Here is a 22756-nt window from a genome sequence, read left to right on the forward strand (position 1 = left end):
GCGTCGGCTTCTTAAAATATTCAAAATAATTATTGTTTGCGTAATTTGGCTATTATTGTTTTAGTATGCCTAATATGTTTTCAAGGTGCAACCTTTATATTATATCCGTTTGACAGATGAATGTTTTACAGTTTGTTCTATTGACATACGTTTAAAAAACATAAACAACTGTCCGTAATCTAATACCCATATATATTATATATAAATACCTATACTTCTTACTACACGCTCGTCGTTCTTGATGCGAGCTTATGACCACCATATTACAATGACAGAGCGAATAATACATAATAATATAAAATATTATTTATTATTACTAAACGTCGTATACCTACCTTTTATGAATGTAATATTTTCAAACGACCTTTTTACTATCGACCCGCAATGTGCACGTTTTATATTATAATCTTGTTTTAAATAATGGCCCTCGCATATTGTAACGACGACAATGAAGCGTCGCCGAAAGTCCTACTGCCAATTGGCCACGACTCGCGGTATGATAATAATACGTAAAGTAGCTGCGGTATCTGCAACGATTATTAACGCACTCGGATTGTTTGAGGTTGAGTAGGTGATCACTTGACGAGACTAGACGATTCATATGTATATTTGCGATGATTTCTGCGAGAGCACAATAAACAATAATCAATACTAGGATGTAAAATAATAATAATAATAATAATAATAATATGGTTATGCTATAGTTGTTAAAAAAAAAAAAAACGGCTTTAGACTGTATTGCCGAGATATAACTTGTCTGTTCTTATGATCCGTTACCGGTTGCATACGTCATATTGTTGAATAACCATTGAATACATACATATTATGTTAAATACTTTATTTATTACGTGATAAATTGAATTTCAGTACTTATGTTAGGTATATATCACAGTTTGTAAGTAACTACAGTTCATAATATTATTTTAAAGTAAAGTAGGTTAGGTTAACCTAACCTATAAATTACAATTAACGCAAAATGCAAACGCTTAAACTGTTGTAGGTATGTATTTAACAATATTATGCAATATACATGAATAACAATTGTGAACGATTCTTTTGCAAAACAAATCTATAGTTACTCGACAAATAATATCCATGCAATGAAATTGTTAAAACAATATAATAGCAATGTAATTTTCAAAAGACAACTCTAGTCAATGATTATTAATACCTAACTGAAACTGGTCTAAAGATATAATAAATTGATACAGTAGCTAATGCGTTTCGCCGTCTGGGAGTATGTTCTAAGTAAAACTTGTCAGTGAAGCGTGTTAATGTAAAAATTAAAGCTAAATAGGTATATTTTTACTCTCTGAAATACAAAAGTGAAATATCTTATTATACCCTAGTTATCTAGTCTAAGTGATGGATACCATTAATTTAACTAAAATGTTGGCAGTTTTGCATTAGAAATTTGAAGGTAATATTGTAGTTCATTTTTTTGCAACACCATATTATTTTCATTAATAAAAAAAACTTAATAATTATTAATTATGCATTCGAATTAAATTGCTATTAATCTAAATATTAATATAAGATAAGTAATGAGATATTTTTTCAAAATAATCAAACAATATCTAATTAATAACTAATAAATAACATCATTGTGTACATACTACATAGTTTATTAAAAAAAAAGATGTACTTATATATATTTTTTTTACTGTCCATCTAGATTTTCGTCGTGGTTAACCGTTACCTATTTCAGGCCACACAACTAAGTCGTTCAAACTAAGTTTATGGAATGAGTAAAGTATTTTAGGCGTGATTGAATTGATTACATAAACCCTTGACGCGATATATTGTATACCATCGGTTATGATTACGTTTATTATGGTACAACATCGTAATCGTAGTAATAATAAAATATAGGAATAATATCATGAGTGTTATATGGTTACGACATACCTACATTCCAAATCATACGCACAGTCTTTGACAATAGTTCCCTTGCTCTAATGTATCACCTTCAAAACCAATGACCGTTAATTTTATCTATGTCATTAATCTGCTAATTTTGCCATAAATTCACCATAGTCTCACCAATGACCAACGTATAAAGTAAATGATATAATATATTACCAAAGTATTCAATATAGAATAGTATCATAATATTATGTACACTATATTGTATAGGGTGTGTCGTGTGCGTAAATATTACAGTACGTGATGATTTGTATGAATGGAATAATAAAAAATGTGAAATTCGATAAAATATATTATCCATGAAGACAAATGTTTTGGAACACCTGTTTTTATCAAATGCAAATTTAAAATATTCACACCACTCCAGTCGTGCAAAAATCAACTTCTTTTCATATGGTTGACCACAATTTTAAAACTGGATATTACTGGTGGTAAAGTATGTACTTAATATTTGTATAGTTTCTGTGGTTAAATCGTACCGATCTATTAACCGGGAGACTGTAGTAACCGTACGACAGTTAAAAAGGTTGGTTAATTTAAATAATTGTAGTGACTATAAATACACATTTTGAAATATAAATCAAAAATCCAACATATTTTATGTACAAAGTTATTCACCAAGCATGCTCAGAGTTCACCCCGTTTATTTTTATTTGATTTAAACTTACTATACCTAGTGATTATTATTGATTATTAATTATTATATATTTTTTTTTATAAGGTATACCTATACAATCTGTTCCTTTAGGGGCAATAAGAATATATGATAATTGAAGAAAGAATATTTACATGAAAAAAACGTGATGGGAGGAGTCACTCAGTGGTTACACTACCCTTAATTATTATATTATATTATTTTAAATTGGAGTGCAAATGTATATAAATATAATATTATATACTAGCTGATCCCGTGCCCTTCCTTGCTCGTTAAAAGTGCCAACTCTATAATATGATTAAAACTTGGTTCAATTCGTTATTTAATATTTGGTGTTTTGTGTTCAAAACTTAAACATTTCCATCGTTAATTTTGAATCCCAAAATACTTGTGCAAGCACCACTTTAAAATGTGAATTTCGGAAGAATATCTGATGCTTTCTTAGTGCACACTTAAATGGTGATACCGTGAAAACTACAAGCCTCAAGCTATCATTATTTAGACTCAGTCAGTGGGTCAGTCAGGGCATATTCGATTATATTATAGCTATCCCACCCTGCGTTGTCCGTGAGCATTGATCATGCCAGCAGTATATATTTTCAGGTACACAATTTACCTGTCGTACGAGGTACGTACGTAATTATGAATGTTTTATTAACACGTTGTTTATGATGTGCATGTGTAGATTCCCGGAAAACGGTTGAAAAATTTGTGTTAGGAATACCATTTTTCTTAAGTTATATGCTTTTGATCAAATATAATATACAGGTCTAAAATTATATTCAATCGTTACCAATTGTAACTTTACAACAAACAAAAATATATTGTTATTTCATTTATTTTTTTTTCTGGAAAGCTGGCGCCGCTGTTGCTGAACAGTGAACACAACAGAAAAAAAATCAGTTAAATCGGTAAAGGTGTTCTCAAGTTATGACGTGACCGAGGAAAATAGGGATTCATTTATATAATAAATATATAATATATAATAAATCTGTTCATAAATAATGTGCCTTCCTGTTATCAATATTATTTCCGGTAAAAAAATCGGTGGAGCTTACATTTTTTTCCGGCAACAAAAAAGCGCGGGTGGAATTCACAAGAAATAAGGTTCAAATAGGTCGCAATTGGAAGGATTTACGTGCAACCCCAAGCACCTACCATATCGAAAAATAATCAGTTATATAAATCGCGATTAAAATAATATATACATTTTATCCGATGTAGAAAAAATTATGTTGGCAAAAGTAAAAAAAAATGAAAACATTTTTCTAATTCTAGTAGGTATGTCTATGAAATTATGAACCCAAGTTTAAGCGGGGTATATATAACTGGACGACTATACAGTATATAATAATGTTACTGAATAAGTACGATATACCAATACAATGATCACACGTCCGTCGTTCACACACGTCGTCCATGTACGATGGTTCATTGACGAGACTCAATCGGCGGACATTTTATATTGTCATGTTGCGAAACGGTCGACTGAACATGATAACTAATAATAATAAATATAATATATTGTGGCCAACTAAACCGTGTCCCCGAGTCGATATGTCGGTATAACTACGCGTTCCCAATCGTTAATGCATTACGAATTTACGATCATCACACACCATCAGGGACGATATGATAATGTTTTGGTTCGTGGCCGAGCCGTATATTGACAATATTATGTATTATAATGTGCAATGAAAATACAAAATAAAATTCGTCCATAATATTATAATATCAATTCACGTGTAGACACGTTTTAAAATAATTACATATGCTGTTAAAAATTGAGATATGACCTTTAGTCGGGTAATCGACGTGTACGCCAACCATGCGCGAAGTATGAAATCCACACTCGGCAGTCGTGTTGTCTCCGCAGTGTAAGCAGTCTCATAAAAGAGACGTTTTATTACTAAGGCCATCGAGAGGAAACAATTTTTTTTTAGCTTCTTTAAGATAATACTCACAACATAATATAATCATTTATATAACAATCTTAGGGCACTTGACGTTTGAGCAAACAATTATGAGTATAATCATTAATAGTATGTATCTCTCGGTTTTGTCGTATTAATAGTGCATCATAATATTATTATTATGATTTACTACCTACCATATATGTGTATTTTTAACCTCGACATTGTCTACGGAAACCGAATTCATTGTCATCATGTGACATAATTTACATATATTTTGATTACAGAATCTAAGCTATAGGTACTTTAAAAGTTTAAGACATCGTATAATATTATTATTTATCTCTGTTTTATTTGGCGTGAAGGACTATTTTTTCGAATTTTTTTATCTGCATAAAGCAATGAATCTTTAAGAATTTTAACCAGACTTATAAAATATAAATATGTATAATTCATAATTATTATTTATTATTGTCAATGACTCAATGGAATATTTCTATAATCGATCTACAATATTATCTTTTAAATACGATCTTATTACGTAAAATTAAATGTTTCATTATTATAAAATTAAAATAAATGCATATCAAATTAGAGATGATAAAAACACAATTGTCACGTAGTAACTAAATAATATACCTTTTGTCCATATGCACGGAGTGATTTTTAACGTTTGATATTCATGTAATTTTGTACTTTAAAAATCTGTAGTCATATAATTTGGAAAACATAATTTATAAATTCAATAGCTGCTGACCTTCCTCCGGAAGAAATTTTTTGTTTAAAATTTAATTTAAAAACATATTACTATTTTTTTGCTATACAAATAATATAATATAATTACATATTGTAGTATTATTATTGCTAATTTCTGAAAATTATATATCCAACATTTTGAATTCAACCACTGGAGTGGTAAATTTTATTTTTTTTATTATAGAATAGAGATAAAAATGTAACAATAAATTATTTGTTCAAAGAATAATATATATTTCAAATGGAAAAATGCAAGTGCAAACAAATATACAAATAATTAATAAACAAAAAAACCGGTTTCCTTCGTCTCCAAAATCAAGTTACATTCTTAAGTCATCCAATAGGCTTAACATTTGGGAGAGAGGGGATAGGTTATTTTGTTTAAATCCATATTATATATTTCTTATAATATTGTACCTATATATGTTTACTGCATGCAGCTGAACAGTGTCTTGGGCGTCAAACATATTTTATGAGGGAGCTTAACTACTTTTTTTCAACATCTGTGGTTGTAAAAATGCTCCAATTTTTTACATCAGAATCTTTTCTGATGTCAAAATTGAAAATTCTTAGAAGTTTTAGAAAGGGTCGGGAAAAACAAAAAAATGGTCATTTTTGAAAAAATCGATTTTTTTTTTTGTGTAACTAAAAAACTAACAACCGTATACTCGAAATTTTCTCCGAATATTTGACTATATCAATGATGATTTTTCAAATTTTGTAAATTATTTTTTATTAGAAATTCATGAAAGTTTTTCTTTTCATAGCTAACATTAGAAATTGTAATATAAGATTCCCCACGAATGTTTACCTTTAACAAACAAAAAAAAATTTACTGAAAAGTTACGTTATTCATAGCCATAAGATATTTTCGAATTTTATTTTTTATTTCTTTTAATAATTAAATTTGATTATTTTTAGAGGGATACAATATCTCCGCTCAAAATCGTATTCCGGACTTAGCATTGAATTCAAGCATAACACATTCATTAAAACGAAATGCTCACCAACTATTTTTTTTAAATGTATTGAAATAAATGGAAATATTTAAGTATTTTAAATATAACAGTGGGTGGCAAAAATTATTATGTATATTTTTTTTTAAGTTTCAAAGCTTATTGTGTTGTTGGCGTTTCGCCTTTACTCTCAATCATAAAGTCAGGCACAAAACCAAGATCATTTTCTTTTTCCCACGTGTCAATCAGCTCGAAACGTCATAACGATTAATGACGCAATACCCAGTGTATGAAAATCACTGGTCAAAGGAAATAATATCCGGTCGCACCCAGTTACTTCGTTGTTATTTTCATTATTACAATAAGTGTACGTGACAAAACACCGGTTTCCATTGATCGCCGTTGTTCACTAGAACGAGGATTGTTAATAATTTTTCTTCAATATCCAAACATCAGCTACGTCTTTGCAGGATTCTCATGTATTATAATATTCGATCAAATCGCATTTCTTATTCGATAACCGCTTCATCAAGGTCAAATTATATACATTTAAATATGATATTTTGTTTATGCATATATTACAAGCTAGTTAAGCTCTAATTGTTTTCCTGTTATTATATAATGATTAATGAATCAATCTAACACGTGGTATGACTACAAAAATGTGAGAAGTACGTAATATTGTTAGATTGTGTATTTGAGTATATAACTTTTTAGATGAGAATGGCAACAACTATACATTTATATGTAATAAATAAAATTGTATAGTTAATTTATTGTATTTATATTATAATAACTACACAAATAACAATAGTATGTATAGTGTGTGTATTAAATCAGCTTTAAGTTTACGTTTTAATAGTTTGAAAAAAACTTAAATTTCATATAATGATATAGAATTTCTAGTGGATAAGTAATATTATTTTATGGATATTATTAGTTATTAGTTATACATGTTGGTATTTATATTTTTTCATATAATAGTATTCACATGGGTACCTATGTTTTATTTAATATTAAGTTTACCTTAAATGAATTATAATAATTAAAACTATTACTGATGTAACATGTATTTGTTAAAATAAGTCTAGGTAATACTTTAATTTCTTATTGTTTTGTACACTTTTAACTTATTATATCTTTAACGTTAAAAAAAATAGTTATCTTGTAACTATGATGATTTATTATCTCTATCTCTATTTTTTTGCATTATATAAATTGACATCTATTGTTCCTAACGTAAAAAATTGTATTATATAACTTAAACAACAATTTCGGATGACTAAGTCAGAGGAAACTTTAAAAATAATAATAAAAAAATAGTAATACTTTTTACAAAACAATATTGATGTACATTGTACACACAATGTGTTCATTATATTTACTGGCATTTATTTTTAAACTTATAAAGTACCTATAGATAAAATAATATAACTAAAAGACTCAGATAAAAATATAAACAGAATTTACGTGCATATAATATGAATGTGTAATAACTATTATGAATAATATTAAAACTTAAAGTTGCTGTTCGACCATAAATATACATATAGATGGCGTGATAATAAATATTATATTTTTGACCTCTGCATTATAAACGGTCACGCGATTCGTTTAGGGATAGGGACAAGTCTTAATCTACAAATTTATTTTACCTCATCAGCTATTGTCTACGCATATATTTATCTTCAGTTTATATACCATTGCAATTTTTCTTCCCTACTGACAATAAGTATCGCCGTAAAAAACTGTGTATATAAATATACACTATGCAGCTCTACAATCACTCGATTAAAATTAAGTAGTAAAAATCAAAATTTTTATAAAAAATGAAAACGTTGTTCAATTTTTGTTATGGTTTATTAAATTATTTGAGGAATTCGAATTTGAGTATTTCAAAACACATCTCATCGTAGGGTCTGTATGTGTGTGTTCAAGAACTCTAATCTCCAGTCGAGAACATGTTCTTTATCATACATGTTTTTATACAGGGTGACTCACCAAGCATGTTGTCCTAAAATGTTCTAATAATAATGGATTTATTCTAAATAATATTTTTGGAATTTTTTACTATTAGTATACAGTATACTTAATCATATTTTCAAATACGAACCTACTATTTTTAGTGTAAATTATTAGGCAGATGATTTTTTTTTCTGAAAATATTTATGTATCTTTAACAAATACTATAAAATAAATGTACCTAATAATTAATTTGGTACTTATTAGGTAACTCAAATATTTTTATAAAATATAAAATGTTGACTAATTATTTAATTGATAGATATTTAATAACAACTATGATATGTAAATACTAAACCATCGTAGGACCATAGTTATCATATATGCCGAACTTATTACCATGGACTTACTAACTTATTACACAAACTTAAATAACTCCAAAACTTGTTAGTCAAATTTCAATTTGGATAAATGGAAATTTTCAAAAAAAATCATCTACAACAATTAACAGAAAACATGGGCGACTCTATTTGAAAAAAAGGGATTGGTGTCTTCGCAGGACACTCCTTAAATGGTATATAAAATTTAAATATTTTAAAATAAAATCAAAAATACTAAAAAAATCCAAGAATCAGAATTTGAATAAGTTCGTTAATGAATAATGAAACGTTTGTTGAATAGCTCTGTATAGTCTGGTTAAGCGTTTTGATTTATCATACAATGGTAGGTATATGTGAAGAGGGCTGGCCTGCAATTGATACATAATATATGATATAATATACAGTTTAAATTTCAATGGGTTGTGCACGCAAAAATTGCACATTTGTATTATAATTACGGGCCATGGGGACGGGAATGGGTCTTGGACACGGCGCTGTTATATAATGGTTGAATATACGTAATGATAAATCCCGTTCGGCAGAGATCTTGGGTAGAAATCGGCATTCATGAAATCGTGGTGGTCGCTTGAACCGGCTCTGTCGCCTCCACAACATCCACTGCCACAGGAACGGCCTTAGACTTGCCGACGAGTTTCAGCTGTATTTCTGCCAACGTCTTGTTTTTCGTTTCTGGCACGACGGACGCGGCGAACGCAGCGCCCATCAGGCAAAATGCGCTGAATGTGAGGAAGCAGCCCGCCTGGCCCAGCCACCGGATCAGCTCGGTAGACACGTAAGTGACCACGAACACAAGCGTCCAGTTGGTGCAGGTGGTCAGACTCGTCCCGATCGGTTTCACCTGAAATCCGCGACGATAATAGTTTCAGAAGTGCATATTAATATTATTATCATCTCCGAAAAAAAAAGGGCGTCTTCTCGCAGCCTTATCCACCGATCACATGTCAGTCACCACAAATTAGCCAATTTAATAGATTCATAAATATGTGTAGGTATGTACGAATAAATTAACCGATTATTTTAGAATTATAAATATCATAATGAGGTAAATAAATAATGGTGAATAGTGTAGGTACACAAATAAAATTACCGTTTATAATATTATTTGATTATGGTGGAGACGTAAGTTTTATGAAATCGTACCTAAAATGTACAACATAAAAATATACTTTGGTGGAAAATAATAAGGGTTTTTGAAGGAAAAAACGTTTCGCTATTTCGTTTTACTTTGTTATATTAACATGGCGTTATTATTACACGCAAGTCCGAATTTGTTTGTATTACAGAAACATTTTATAGTTATTTAAACATTGACATGTAATGCATACAGACATAGATATAAAACTTCAGAGTTAACTCGGTCCGTTAGTTTTTTGTGTAGACTACTACACTCGTGATAAAAGATTAATTTATATAATTAAAAGGGGTTGTTTTTTTTTTATAATTTTTACATTATAAGAACAATATGAAGTTCAATAATTATTATATTTAACCCTATTCGTGATAAAAATGTAAAAAATATTAAATTATAAGAGGTACCTATATGAGTTTTAATAATTATATAACTTAATATTATCACGCAAGTCAACATTGTACTAATAGTTAAAAACGAACTGTGTGAGTCGACATTTTGAAGTCTGGGACTCTGGGTGCTGGTGCGACGGATCTATTACTGTAGTATCTTTATACATTTTTGTAACCATGGTAAACTGTATACTAATAATAATAGGTATAAGGTCACTCGAACATCGCACATTGGGCCTCTATTGGTCCCATATAATAATATTGTCGAATTCAAGTCTTAAAATATTTAATAACTCTTTGACTTTGCACGCCATTATTAATGTAAATTATAATAAGCCGTAAAACACAAATATCTAGTCAAAAACATTTGAATACGAAAAATTAGATGAAATTTGTTATGGATTTGGACCAATATTATTGTCACGAGTACCATCTTTCCGACGACAAACCCTTTACGCGTCCACTTGAACGCGTTTCAAACATAATTAAACGTCGTCACGGAGCTTTACAACATAATATACCATTGTAATTATGTACGGTAAATTGTTATGCGCGTTTGCACGTCGTCGTAAGTCTGACGCATAAATTCGTTTATGTGTTTTGTCGGGGGGGTGAGTGAGTTTTATTCCATTGTATTGCGCCGAGGCCGAATTGGCGTTGCTGCGAAACGTTTATTGGTGCGCCGCAGCCGGTCTCACGACAAAATATATTGTAATGGAGCACGCCAATATATAGGTATAACTCGCGGCCGTTTACTCTGTTACTTTGTTATTTTATCTCCGGTCCAATTGCCTACATATGCGTATGTATATTAGTAAGTATGCGGTTAACTTTGTTATTATTATTATTATTATTATTGTATAAACGTGTACCTTTATATAAAATATAATGTACACTATATGAGAACAGCCGCAATTTTTTTCATTTCGAATCCGACGTCGGCGCTCGACGCTCGTGTAATAGTCGTCGTAAAGTTTTTACGCGTTTCGATGTCGAATTAAATTATATTATACTATACTAACAAATTAAATATAGACCATTGCATATTAGGTAGCATATTAAATATCGTTTCAATCCTTGTAATTATATATATATATATATATATATATATATATATACACGCGACCACGTCCCTTGTCGTAAAAACAAAATAAACGTATAATTTTACAGTGCAACGACAAACATCCGCTAATCCAACGCGTGGACGCTGTCCCCACAATTTAATATTATTATTATTATTATTATTATTATGCGACACTCAAAGAGGCGTATACAAAGAATATTAGGTGAATTCGACTTTGAGAAGTTCCTGCAAAAGTTACTAACCTCCGACGAATATATTTCGCCCATCATTATCCAAGGCACGGGACCGTAACCGATGGAAAACGCCGATATGTACACAGCGATGCACACTAAGGGTAACCAGTTGAGTTTCGAAGCCAGCTCTAGATAATGGGTTTTTATCAAAAAAAATCCGCCCAAGCCCATGTAGCAGTTGGCCATCAGCAACCCCGACAGCACGAGTAACGCCTTTCGGCCACTTTTGTCAATGATTGTAAAAGACAAGACCGTCATGAAAAGCTGTAGAAAACAAAAATACAAAAATTAAATAATAATAATCGGTCCTGAGATAATTATTGCGAGTTATATAGTAAAATAGTTTTATCATTTCTAATGTCTTGATTTTCCCAAGTTTTGTTATTATTATTTTTGAAAATCCGAAAATATTGTCGATTTTAATTATATATAGAACGGTAATTGTATTCACTTTATTGCATAAATCCTCATTAAAAATGTCAGTTGTTGTTGTCAATTATATAATTAATTTTATAATAATAACAATAGTATTCTATAGGTAGTAATAACGTGTTTTTATTTTTTTTTTTTTGTGTGTCTGTCATCGCCTTTTGGGGCAGTAAAAATGGTTCGATTTCAGTTTGGGCTTCAGTTTCTTGTTCGATGAAAAAGTGAATTTAGTAGGTGAATTAAGGATGCCAAAATTTAAAAAACCAAAAAAAATTACCAAGGAAAAACGGAAATTTTTAAGCAAAATCGGTTTTTAACAAAATAAATTTCAGTTTCAAATTTTTAAAAAATATATTAATAATTTTCCAAATATGATAATAAACAAATAATAATAATTCAACTCAACCGGATACCGTATTAATAATAACAATATAAATATACTATAAAATATCTTAGGCTGACAAACCGTCTTTCTAGTTAATAGTTAAATAAAATAATAAGTCAGTAGGTAAGTTTAATATAACTTAAGGGTCCCGATGCCAGTTTTTCAAATTTTCCACATTTCTATAAAATTTGAAAATTTAATTTTATATTTTAGTTGCCACATCTATTATAATACTTTTCCACTAATCTACTACCCGATACCTATTTAGGGGAGGGGGTTGATAAGGTGTATTATATCGAAAAAAATGAATTTACGGGAATATCTCTCAAGCTTTGTAGAATTGTCGGATTTTGATGACTATTTTTTTATCTGAAAGAAGAAGACTTTCTACAGCCCACATCGATCTCTGATTTTGTATTTTATTTCAAATAATTGTATTAAAAAAATTGTAAAAAATGCTTTTTATCTTGTATTTTTTTAGACATATTATAAAGTTTCAGAATAAAATATTGAAAATCAGAGATCAATGCGGGCTGTAGAATATTTCCCTCTAGAAATTAAAACAAAATTATGAAATTTGGTTGATTCTACAAGGTGGTATCGTTATTCCCGCAGAATGCATTTTTGAGGACAAAATGGCATCGGCACCGGGTGCCTTAATATATATATGTAGTCCATACTGCAACATGTACATTTTAAAAAGAATCACTCTGTGAAAAGTTTATACATAATACATACGACATACCAAGGTGTAAATCTTTTGCTGCCCCAAAAGTCGATGACAGACACACAAAAAATAAATGAAAAACACATCATTACTATTATAGAACACCATTGGCTATTATTATAAAATTAATAAAATTGATGACTGAAATTTTTAAATAAATAAATTGGATTTTTTTCCTAAACTTTAATTTCATGACCAAATATGTTCTAAATTAAAAATAATAATTTAATACTTTAATTTTATATTTTTATATATTTATTAATTTTTATTTGACTTTTTTTCGGTGGCTTTTTTTTTGACTACCCTTCCACAAGCTGGTGAATGTAACGTTAGGTCTTATAACATTATTACCTATTTTATATTTTAGACATTAAGTCTTCTTCGGTGTTATATACTCAATAACTCGTGGGTGACTAAAATATGAACTTACTTTATTATTTATGTGCCGTATTGACGTACGTTTGATTATTTTACAGATATTTAAAATGAGAACGTTTTACAAATGTTTTTACAGCCCCCGGGGCTCATCCAAATTTTTAGATTTATCGGTTTTTTTTTTTATTTTTCACCTATTAATTAGCATGCAATTATCGTGAATTCACAAAAATGAGGTTTTTTGTCATTTGAGGGGGAGGATGGGGAAATGGCAATAAACAGGATCTTTAGGTGTACGTTTTAAAAATACGTCACGCCCATTCACAATAATTGCATGCTAAATATTCAACCAAAACAAACAATTTTTCAAATTCGTATGTGGTGGGGAAATGTACGTGGACGACAAAATTATCAGTGCAAATCTACGTGAGTCTTACAGAAACGAGTAGATTGAACGAGTAATATAATTTTATGATGCATGACCGATATATTATAATGGCGATAAATATACTTATAGGTACTTGATGAGATTTTCATATTACTATTATTTTTATACATTCGTTTGGTTTAAGAGAAAATTGTTTTCATTAATCACGCCGAAGTCGTAATACTGCTGCAGTATTCATTTTATTCTTCCGTTTTCAAGTTCCTACAGTTCAGCGAAGTTCTACATGTGACTCAATTGTCGTCACATTATTACCTGTACTACACCAACGACTATGGTGCACGTGTTCGGACTCATGTTGCTGCCGGTCGATTTGAATATATCTGTCATGTAGAATATCACCACGTTTATACCACTCATTTGCTGGAAAAACATGCACCCAATACTGATCATCAGGGCCTTGCGATTCACCTTGTCCGACAGCACTTCCGACACCGTATAACTTTGCGATTGTTGCTTTTCGACAAACAACTGGAAAAAAAATTGATTCGGGTAACTATCAATATATTTCAAAATTCAGTACCTATATAACGAATTATGTTACATCCCGGATTCATTTCGATTGGCTTCTGAGATCATAAAATGACATACAAACTTCAATATATATATATAGTATACATATTGTAAACGTCAGTCTTACCTTGATGGATGCCAATTCTTCGGTCGTGTCCGATGAGTCTCGAAGTATCTGCAGCGAAACAGCCGCCCCGTCCGGATCGTTGATGTTCATCAGATGGTACGGCGATTCAGGTATGCACAGGGCACCAATAAAATGTAAAATCACCCAAAAGGCGCAGGCGACGCAAAATGGCACGTACTTCATGAATGCCCCAGACGTGTACGAATACAGTATGCCGATGACTATGAATAATTGGAATATTGTTCCCAGACGACCTAACGATACACATTTTTAAATGATGCAATGATATGAACAGGTTAGGCTAGGTTAGGTTAACATGTACCTGTACAAAATAATATTTTAAATTTCAATGGACGCCTACGAGTCGATTATTAATTATTACTGAAATGGTTCCCGGGTAGTCAATATAGGTGTAAATGTAGGTATCTGTACATACGATTTGTTTCCCGGAGGTTCTACGGGTAACATACGATTTGGTTTCGTTGTACTTGAATAATACAACTAGGTATGTTAAAATTAACCCTTTTCGACTATAGTTAAACAATTACCGTATATTCAACCGACAACAGTCGCCTTCCCATTTCATACAGAATTGAGAGTGTCTATGATGTTAGAAATTATTAGAATATATCCTATGTATGATTATCACTAGAATTCAGATTTTGTAGCTCTATAAAACTATAAAAACTATTTTTAATAAACCCACAAAAATGACTGTCGTCATTTTTAAATTATAATGATATATATATATATATATGTAGTATTTATGTAAGAATATATTTTAGCGAGAAAGTAATTAAAATAGGGTCAGGCCAACGAAGAAATACGTGTTGAGATGATATCAAAATATTGTACTATATAACACAAGGAATGGGCAGTCTCGCTGTTGCCAGAAAGAGCGTAGGTACGATGGTTGTAAGCTTGTGGGCGATGTCTGTCATTGTTTTGTTTTATGATTGTTTTTATATTTATATCAATAAAAGTGTTCCCAACCGAAAATTGTGTTCGAGTTGTATTTGAGCCCATTACTTATGTTCTGACCTTCTATCAAAGGAACAGTACTGATCAAAACGTATTTGGTGAGCAATAGTTTAGACTTTAGAGCGTACGAGTGTTAGACCATCATAGGTTTAGTGCGTGTCACTCTTATATACGTTATACGACTCTATTGTCAACCTATGTCGGCCTACATAATATTATATACAATAGTATAGGTAAGCAATAAGCTATATACATATGTATTTTTCAATACTAATAATAAAACACTCTAACCACGTGCAATATCAAATAAGTTGAAGTTAAGTATAATAATTAAAATAAAAAAAATTAATGTGGCTTACATTTTACAACATACAGTTTTACGAATTGTAAGCTCTTAACATTTGGCAGTCATTCAATTTTTCATTTATTTTGTTCATTAATTAACCACAGACTATATGAAAATATTTCCATATAGTCCGTGAATTAACTTTTCCTTTTCAGATGTTTTTATTTTTAATTTAACTGTTTTTTTTATTTTGGAAAAGTATATTTCACATTGGATCTATTTTTCAAATAATTAAAATACCTTTGGGTTGGGAGAAATTAAATTCTGAATTAAGTATTTTGTCAAACGATTTGCAACAGTATGTAGTTCGTTCTTGAATAGATTCTGAAGTAGATGAAAATGTTACTAAAATTGTTGGTCGAAAATCACAGACATAATTATATATCTTAATATGTAGGTACCAATTTTTTTTATGTATGGGAACATTGGTGATACAATTTTATTCAAACAGTCATCAGATGATAAGTAATTTTGACCCTGCAGGAATCAATTCCGTATTTGCCATTTTACAATTATGTCCAGCTATGTGATTGCACGTGTTTTATCCATAATAGGTATAGTAAACTTAAACACAAACGTCGAATCAAAAATCGGGTTTTTGAAAAAAAAAACAGGATTTTGAAAATATAATGCAACGCACCTCTCATCCGGGGCTCGGCTATCTCGCCGATGTACGACGGTATGATGGCACACAGGGCTCCCACCCCGATGCCCTGCATCATCCGGCCGGCGGACAGCATCCAAACGGAAGTGGGCAACACCAGCATGGCCCAGCCGACCAACAGGAACCCTTCGAACAGTAACATGCTGGCCGGCCGGCCGAATAACCTTGACACGTATCCTGCCGGAAGCGCTCCCAGGGCCGCGCCGATGCCGAACACAGAGCTGAATGTCTGCGTGTCCTTTCCGGTGACCGCGAACGGCAACAGCGAATCGTCGGCGTCGAACATGCTCTGGGCCGATGACGACCACCCGAGTATGGTACCAGTAGCTATCGCTCCTAGTGCCGCTGAAATGGTGTCTTGTAATTAATCCCGAGGGTGACAATCACGTAGATAGGTTAAGTTAGTATTTGTTTTTTTTTTCGTGTGTAGGTATCGCAACTGAGGTGAGAACCACGGTAGTACTACTTCCACCTCAGTTGTATCAGATGGGTATAGTATATCCATTGGCGAAACCAGAGGGGTGCAAAAGGGTCTTTAGCACCCCCAAGTTATAATATAGCACCCCTTGTCTTTTTAGGTCTGACTATCATTATCATAGTGAAATACCATAAATGTTATGTTTTTAAAATATGAAATATTATAATTTATAATAGCAGCCCACGTTTTAGAGGTCTAGTTGCGCCTATGAGTATATCTACCGACGTATAGAATTACGGCTTTCGAAAACGATTAGGTCGATTGACTTATGCAAATGTCTATATAACACCCATATTTCTATGCCAAACGTCAACCCTTATGTGAGAGACATGTGTATAATTGGTTTAAGAATCATGGTAAAAATTGCACAATATAGACAACGACTCAATTGCAGTAGGTATGTATCAAAAACCGTAAATCGGTAGTCTATTTATCGGATTTGCTAATGTTTTCGAGACTTTATGATAAATATTTATTTTCTAACTCAACAGTATTATACAATGTGAATACATCTGCAGTTATCATATTTTTTAATAAGTACACGCAACACGGTGAATTATCACAATACACATTAATTATAATTAAAGCGTCTAGCTACGTCATACGCATAACTGTAGATTTAAAATAATATTTAGTTTCATACAGCAGTTTAAATACATTTATCTCCGGACACTGATACACAAAGATAAACGTATTTATTAAAATCGAGGTATGAAATTATTGTATCTGAAAACAACGTAATTGCAGTTATGAGTCCATAACACATAATATAATATTATAATAACGCCAGGTTATATAACTATTTTTAATTTACAAAAGTGATTAAATATTTTTCCACATGGTGAAATTCTCATTCAATTTTCTTTTTCAGTATTCCCGTGGGTCTATATTTTGAACTGTTGTCATAATGTTTTCGTACGGAAAATGCAAACGAAATAATGTATTTTATCTTTAGCCATTTTCCCGTCGGACGTAACGTTAATACGAAATTACGACGTTTACCTGGCAAATGTTGTTTGTTATCAAATGTAGACGATACTACCCAGTTTTCCATGTAATTAACGGTGCAAGTTGTTGCCGAACAGACAACGATAAAGCCAATTTTCGTAAATGAAAAACTATATAATCGCAATTTGCCGGTAATAACGCAATATACATATACGCTCCGGCATAATAACATTGCCTATACGAAACTGTTAGAGGACCATAAAAGTGGTTGTGCAAAAAACTTTCAAATTATTATTACGGTTCCCAAATCTCCTATATATATATATGGATACTTACATAGAAATTTTCGACAAAACTAATGCTGAGCGCATATACCTTAACCTCGTTAATTCTCATAAAATGTATCATTTATATTTGTTTTTTATATAATAAACGCGTAACGGTTTTTTTAAATTTATGTATTTTAACAATAATTACAACATAATAAATAATTGATGACATATTAATGACAACTGAGAAGCATTGCAATCTCGCATCGTCTTGGACATGGGTAGTAAATACAATATAAGTACAACGGTAATAAATATTATGATTGTTATTAATTGAACATTTGGACAACTAATATGTTATTATATTTAAATATTATTTATACGGAATCACAAGATTATTCGTACAGATCATAATATTATAAGAGCCGTCGAAAAGATTTATAAGATAACGGTTTCGACTTGGCCAACACACGAATTAAAATTGAATCATTTTTTAAACAGATCAATTATATTATGTTATTGTATATAATATACGTTATAATGCGTGATGTGATGGTTGTGCCGAAATTCCGAGAAATTCGTTGGACACCTCTGATATGGTACACTGTCAAACTATAACAGCGCTAACGAATAGACATTCTTCTTTTAAAAAATAGTATGAAAACCGACAGGGTCATTGAAACGATAACATATTATTAAACAAATCATGGCTATTATAGTTCGTAATCGGGATTTAATCCGTTCGACAAAACCATTTTGACCGAACAAAACAATACCATACACGTCATACTTAATTACAATAATATGGACAATCATATATTATTATTAATTGCTCGTAACACACATCGGATTATCTGTAATTCTTTTTCGGTTAGTTTTAGTTTTGCAAAAACCGTATAGCGGTAAGTAGGTACTTGGGCGACTCCGACTTGAATATTAATAAGCAATGATAATAATATATAATATGTCTCTAATCATTATCAACCATACCAACGACTAATGACCGGCGTGACGAATCCCAAAAAGCGTTGTTTCGCGGCAATACAAAATAGTATAATAATATATTATAAAACTGCAAGGCTAACCGAGAACGAGCGAAATACATAATATTATTATAATACGTTTATCGTGTTACTCGTTTCGTATTATATTATGGTCATTCGCTAGTGAAGTCTGAGAGCCAATAATATCAAATGAAGATGACCGTCGAGTGATAATAATATTATATCGATTATATAAAATTATATGATAGATATTATGATGACTGATGTACTCAAACCATTGGATGACGAACTGTGTAACGCCAAGTCCAAAGGGAGGGTATATAATATAAAACGAGTTAATAATAATAGCCGTCATATAGCGCGATAGGTACTTGTTAACCACAGCCTATAAAATAGTACCTACAGTCTATACAATAGCTATAGTACTATTATAAAAGCTACTGATAATGTAAAATAATAAAAATTCAAATTAATATCGTTCGTTTAAGTGTGTCTATTTTATATTACTGTATGAATATTATAATAATAATAAAAATATAAAAAACCGTTTTATTTTTATTTACGTCCGTGCCTGTAGATAAAGTTCGTACAACTGGTAGTTTATTATTTAGGTATCGATAACTATACTAATGAAACCTTCAAGTATATCAACATATAACTAAAAAGGAAAATTCACTGCAATAAGAAAAAAATCAAATAAATATAGAAGCACTTTAGTAATAGTGAGTACTTAACCACTTTAAGTCTCTTTATCGACTTTTTTAAAATTAAAACTGTTATTAAAATCAGCCGGTTCTTCTAGTACTGAAATATTTTGAGTAGGTAGCAAATTTAAACTAAGGAATGTTTGCTTTCTATGCACTTTATTATTTTTTTTTTTGAATTCTTGATTTTTATTGGCAAAGATAAAGAGTATTAATAAATTAATTAGTCAACTAATATTAGTTTAATATATTCATCGCCTTTTCATCATATCTCTAAAGACGCACTATCCGACCCTCACACTTTTCTAATTTCAATACATAAATCTTTTTTGAATACTATTCTGAGATTAAAATTATCAAGCAAATGTTAATTTATTTACTAAGTTTTTAATTAAAAATAAAACACTAGTCACCAATCATACTGAGTTATGCGAGGTAGAGTATAATAATATGTCCATATCGGTAAGAATAGAAAGAGAACGTTTAAGAAAATCCTACGAATATCATCATGCTCGTTTATAGTCATTACCGTAACATATATAGACATTGCGTAATACTCTTGTAATACCTACTAGAATAGCATTAGATCGGTTGATGTATCAACACCATATAATATAGATTTGTAAGTTGAAGCTTTCCGAATGGGTTGTCGTTAAAACTAACTAATTAATTCCAATGATATGAGTATCAAAATCTTATAAAAATAAATAATTATTAATTCAACTATACAATATAGTTTTTAATTTATCATAATCTCGTACACTTTTCTTTAAAATAAAAGTTTGCAAATTATGTAATATAGGTGGAAAAATAATATAAAATCAGCCAATAGAATACCTCTAGACGAAGCTAGGACTTCAGAGATAGACTGATTCTCGCTTACAATTTATGTGAAATACTAGCACACCCTACCCAAAAATGACAACGGTTCTTTATCAATTTCTCAAAGAGACGAACTGCTCCAGAAAATATAATACATAAACATAGTTTTTATATCACATGTAATTAAAATAAATTTATCACATTCATGCATCATATTTAAAATAATTTGTATACAACTTTAATATAATGTACATTTAGTGAATCTTTAGAAATGCCGATAACCGCAGCAGTTGAGGTGTATAAATAAATATTAATAATATAAACTGTGAATTGTTACTTTCAATACGAAACAAATGCGTACCAACAAAAGATAATACTCACCAATCACCGTTATAATGATTTGAGAATTGATAGCTCCTCCCGATAAGTTGTATATCAGCGTGAACTAAAAAAAAAAAAAAAAAATAATAACGTTGACTTTACTCATCCGACCTGATGGGTGAAATTACAATATAATCGAACAAAAACCGGAAATGTCCGTTTAAAAATTAAAAAACAACTTTTATACCGATCGACTTACAACTTTTGATTTCTCGTGACGATCCGGCAAGACCATTTCAACAATCGATATAGTCGCCCTTTTACGAAAACGGATGATTATATTATATTTTACATTAAGCTGCACATTCAAGTAGGCAAATATTATATACAATTAAACAATCAGTACCTATATGTACTGAACGCGCCTATACCTATCACAATGTATGGACGTAAAAAATTGTTGAATACAATGATATTTTGTCCAGGCTCACGAATTTTACAAAATAACAATATAATTTCATAACGCGATAGCCATCATATTATTACTGCGTCCGTCTATACCACGTATTATTGCACGGTATTACTGCCTATTGCTTAAGTTTAAATATGTCGTCTCAGATACCTATATAAACCGCGTTTATCAAGAGACGGACGGACAGACGTTGAAGACACATTATTATTATGTTGGTGTGCGTTTTGAATCCCCACTATTTCGTTATAGATATTTTAAGAACACAAGTTGCCTCGAACTTTACGCCTGCACACACGTTTATAATGATACAACACGCATCAATGGAAACTCGAGCATTTGTCCACAGCGTTCAATGAATAAGTGTTAATTTACAATGGCTCCGTAAAACGTTTTTTTTTTTTTTTTTGTAACTTTTTGTCATTAGTAATAATGCTCTTGGCCTAAATGAGCGAATCCAAACTCTGTCCTTACGATATAAAAAATATAAAATATCGTGAGTTTCCGTCATTTGTCAAAACCTAGTTCTATTATAAAATATTATATAGACGTATTTTACTCCGTCTGCTGCAGTTCGTATGTCCCTACATTAAAGTCATTGCCTAGATCTACTATACGTAATAAAAACTTTTATTTTAACGTGATTAACGGATTTTATAAGATTTAAAAAAAATTGTCGAATATCGAATAAATACGATTGGGATCCATAAAGCGGTCAATACCGCTTTGTCGCTCATAATAACAATATTCCAAAACAGTTAAACAATTGGTCTTTGGGTATGATTGATATTATCCCTCTAATAAATAAATACATATATATGGACGCAGACAATATTCTTGTCATATTGGCCGACCTAGAAGCCAGGGCATGTATTTATGGTATTTTTAATACCATATAACCTAACCATATAATGCCATATTGATCATTGATGGCAGACGGATTAAAATTTCAGACCTGTCACGTGGTGTTTGGGAAAATTAATTGTCAGCGGACCATCACCACGCCCGTATTTAACGTGGCAAATACAATATATCATAGACAGTAAAAAAAATACAAAGGCATTATAGTCATAAGTCATAATATTAGTTAATAATTATTGAAATATTCAGATGTAAGTCCGAAAACTAACTACCAACTACTATTATAATTTATAATATTTACTAGCTGATGACACGGTAATGCGTTGCTATTGCTAGGTTTTTGTGATTACGCGAGCAGTATATTATCAGGTAAGCAATCTGCCTACGTGGACCTCGCATGGTGCGTACGTAAGTGTAAAATTTAACTTATCGACAAATAATAATAATTTAAAAATCCCTGTTTGAAAACTTCCACGGGTTT

General features: G+C 30.8%; 1 protein-coding gene across 1 annotated transcript; it reads right to left on the bottom strand.

Annotated features, from left to right (window-relative positions):
- Positions 1 to 7532: 7532 nt before the first annotated feature.
- On the bottom strand, positions 7533 to 21728 carry LOC100165882 (facilitated trehalose transporter Tret1). The gene is made up of 7 exons (XM_001946266.5): positions 21205 to 21728; positions 21006 to 21069; positions 16376 to 16744; positions 14409 to 14662; positions 14024 to 14239; positions 11417 to 11671; positions 7533 to 9407 (listed from the first exon to the last, which is right to left on the bottom strand). The coding sequence occupies exons 1-7, from the start codon at positions 21238 to 21240 to the stop codon at positions 9114 to 9116; spliced, it is 1488 nt and encodes a 495-aa protein (XP_001946301.2). The 5' UTR covers positions 21241 to 21728; the 3' UTR covers positions 7533 to 9113.
- Between the last annotated feature and the right edge of the window lie 1028 nt (positions 21729 to 22756).

The sequence above is a fragment of the Acyrthosiphon pisum genome, chromosome A3 (genome assembly GCF_005508785.2).
Source record: "Acyrthosiphon pisum isolate AL4f chromosome A3, pea_aphid_22Mar2018_4r6ur, whole genome shotgun sequence".
NCBI lineage: Eukaryota > Metazoa > Arthropoda > Insecta > Hemiptera > Aphididae > Acyrthosiphon > Acyrthosiphon pisum.

Excerpts from the sequence above, each read along its gene's own strand:
- LOC100165882 (XM_001946266.5), bottom strand. The coding sequence starts at position 21,240 with ATGGTCTTGCCGGATCGTCACGAGAAATCAAAAGTT. Across the intron at positions 16,745-21,005 it reads AATCATTATAACGGTGATTG|CGGCACTAGGAGCGATAGCT; the intron begins GTGAGTATTATC and ends ACACCATTTCAG. Across the intron at positions 14,663-16,375 it reads AGCCGAGCCCCGGATGAGAG|GTCGTCTGGGAACAATATTC; the intron begins GTGCGTTGCATT and ends GTGTATCGTTAG.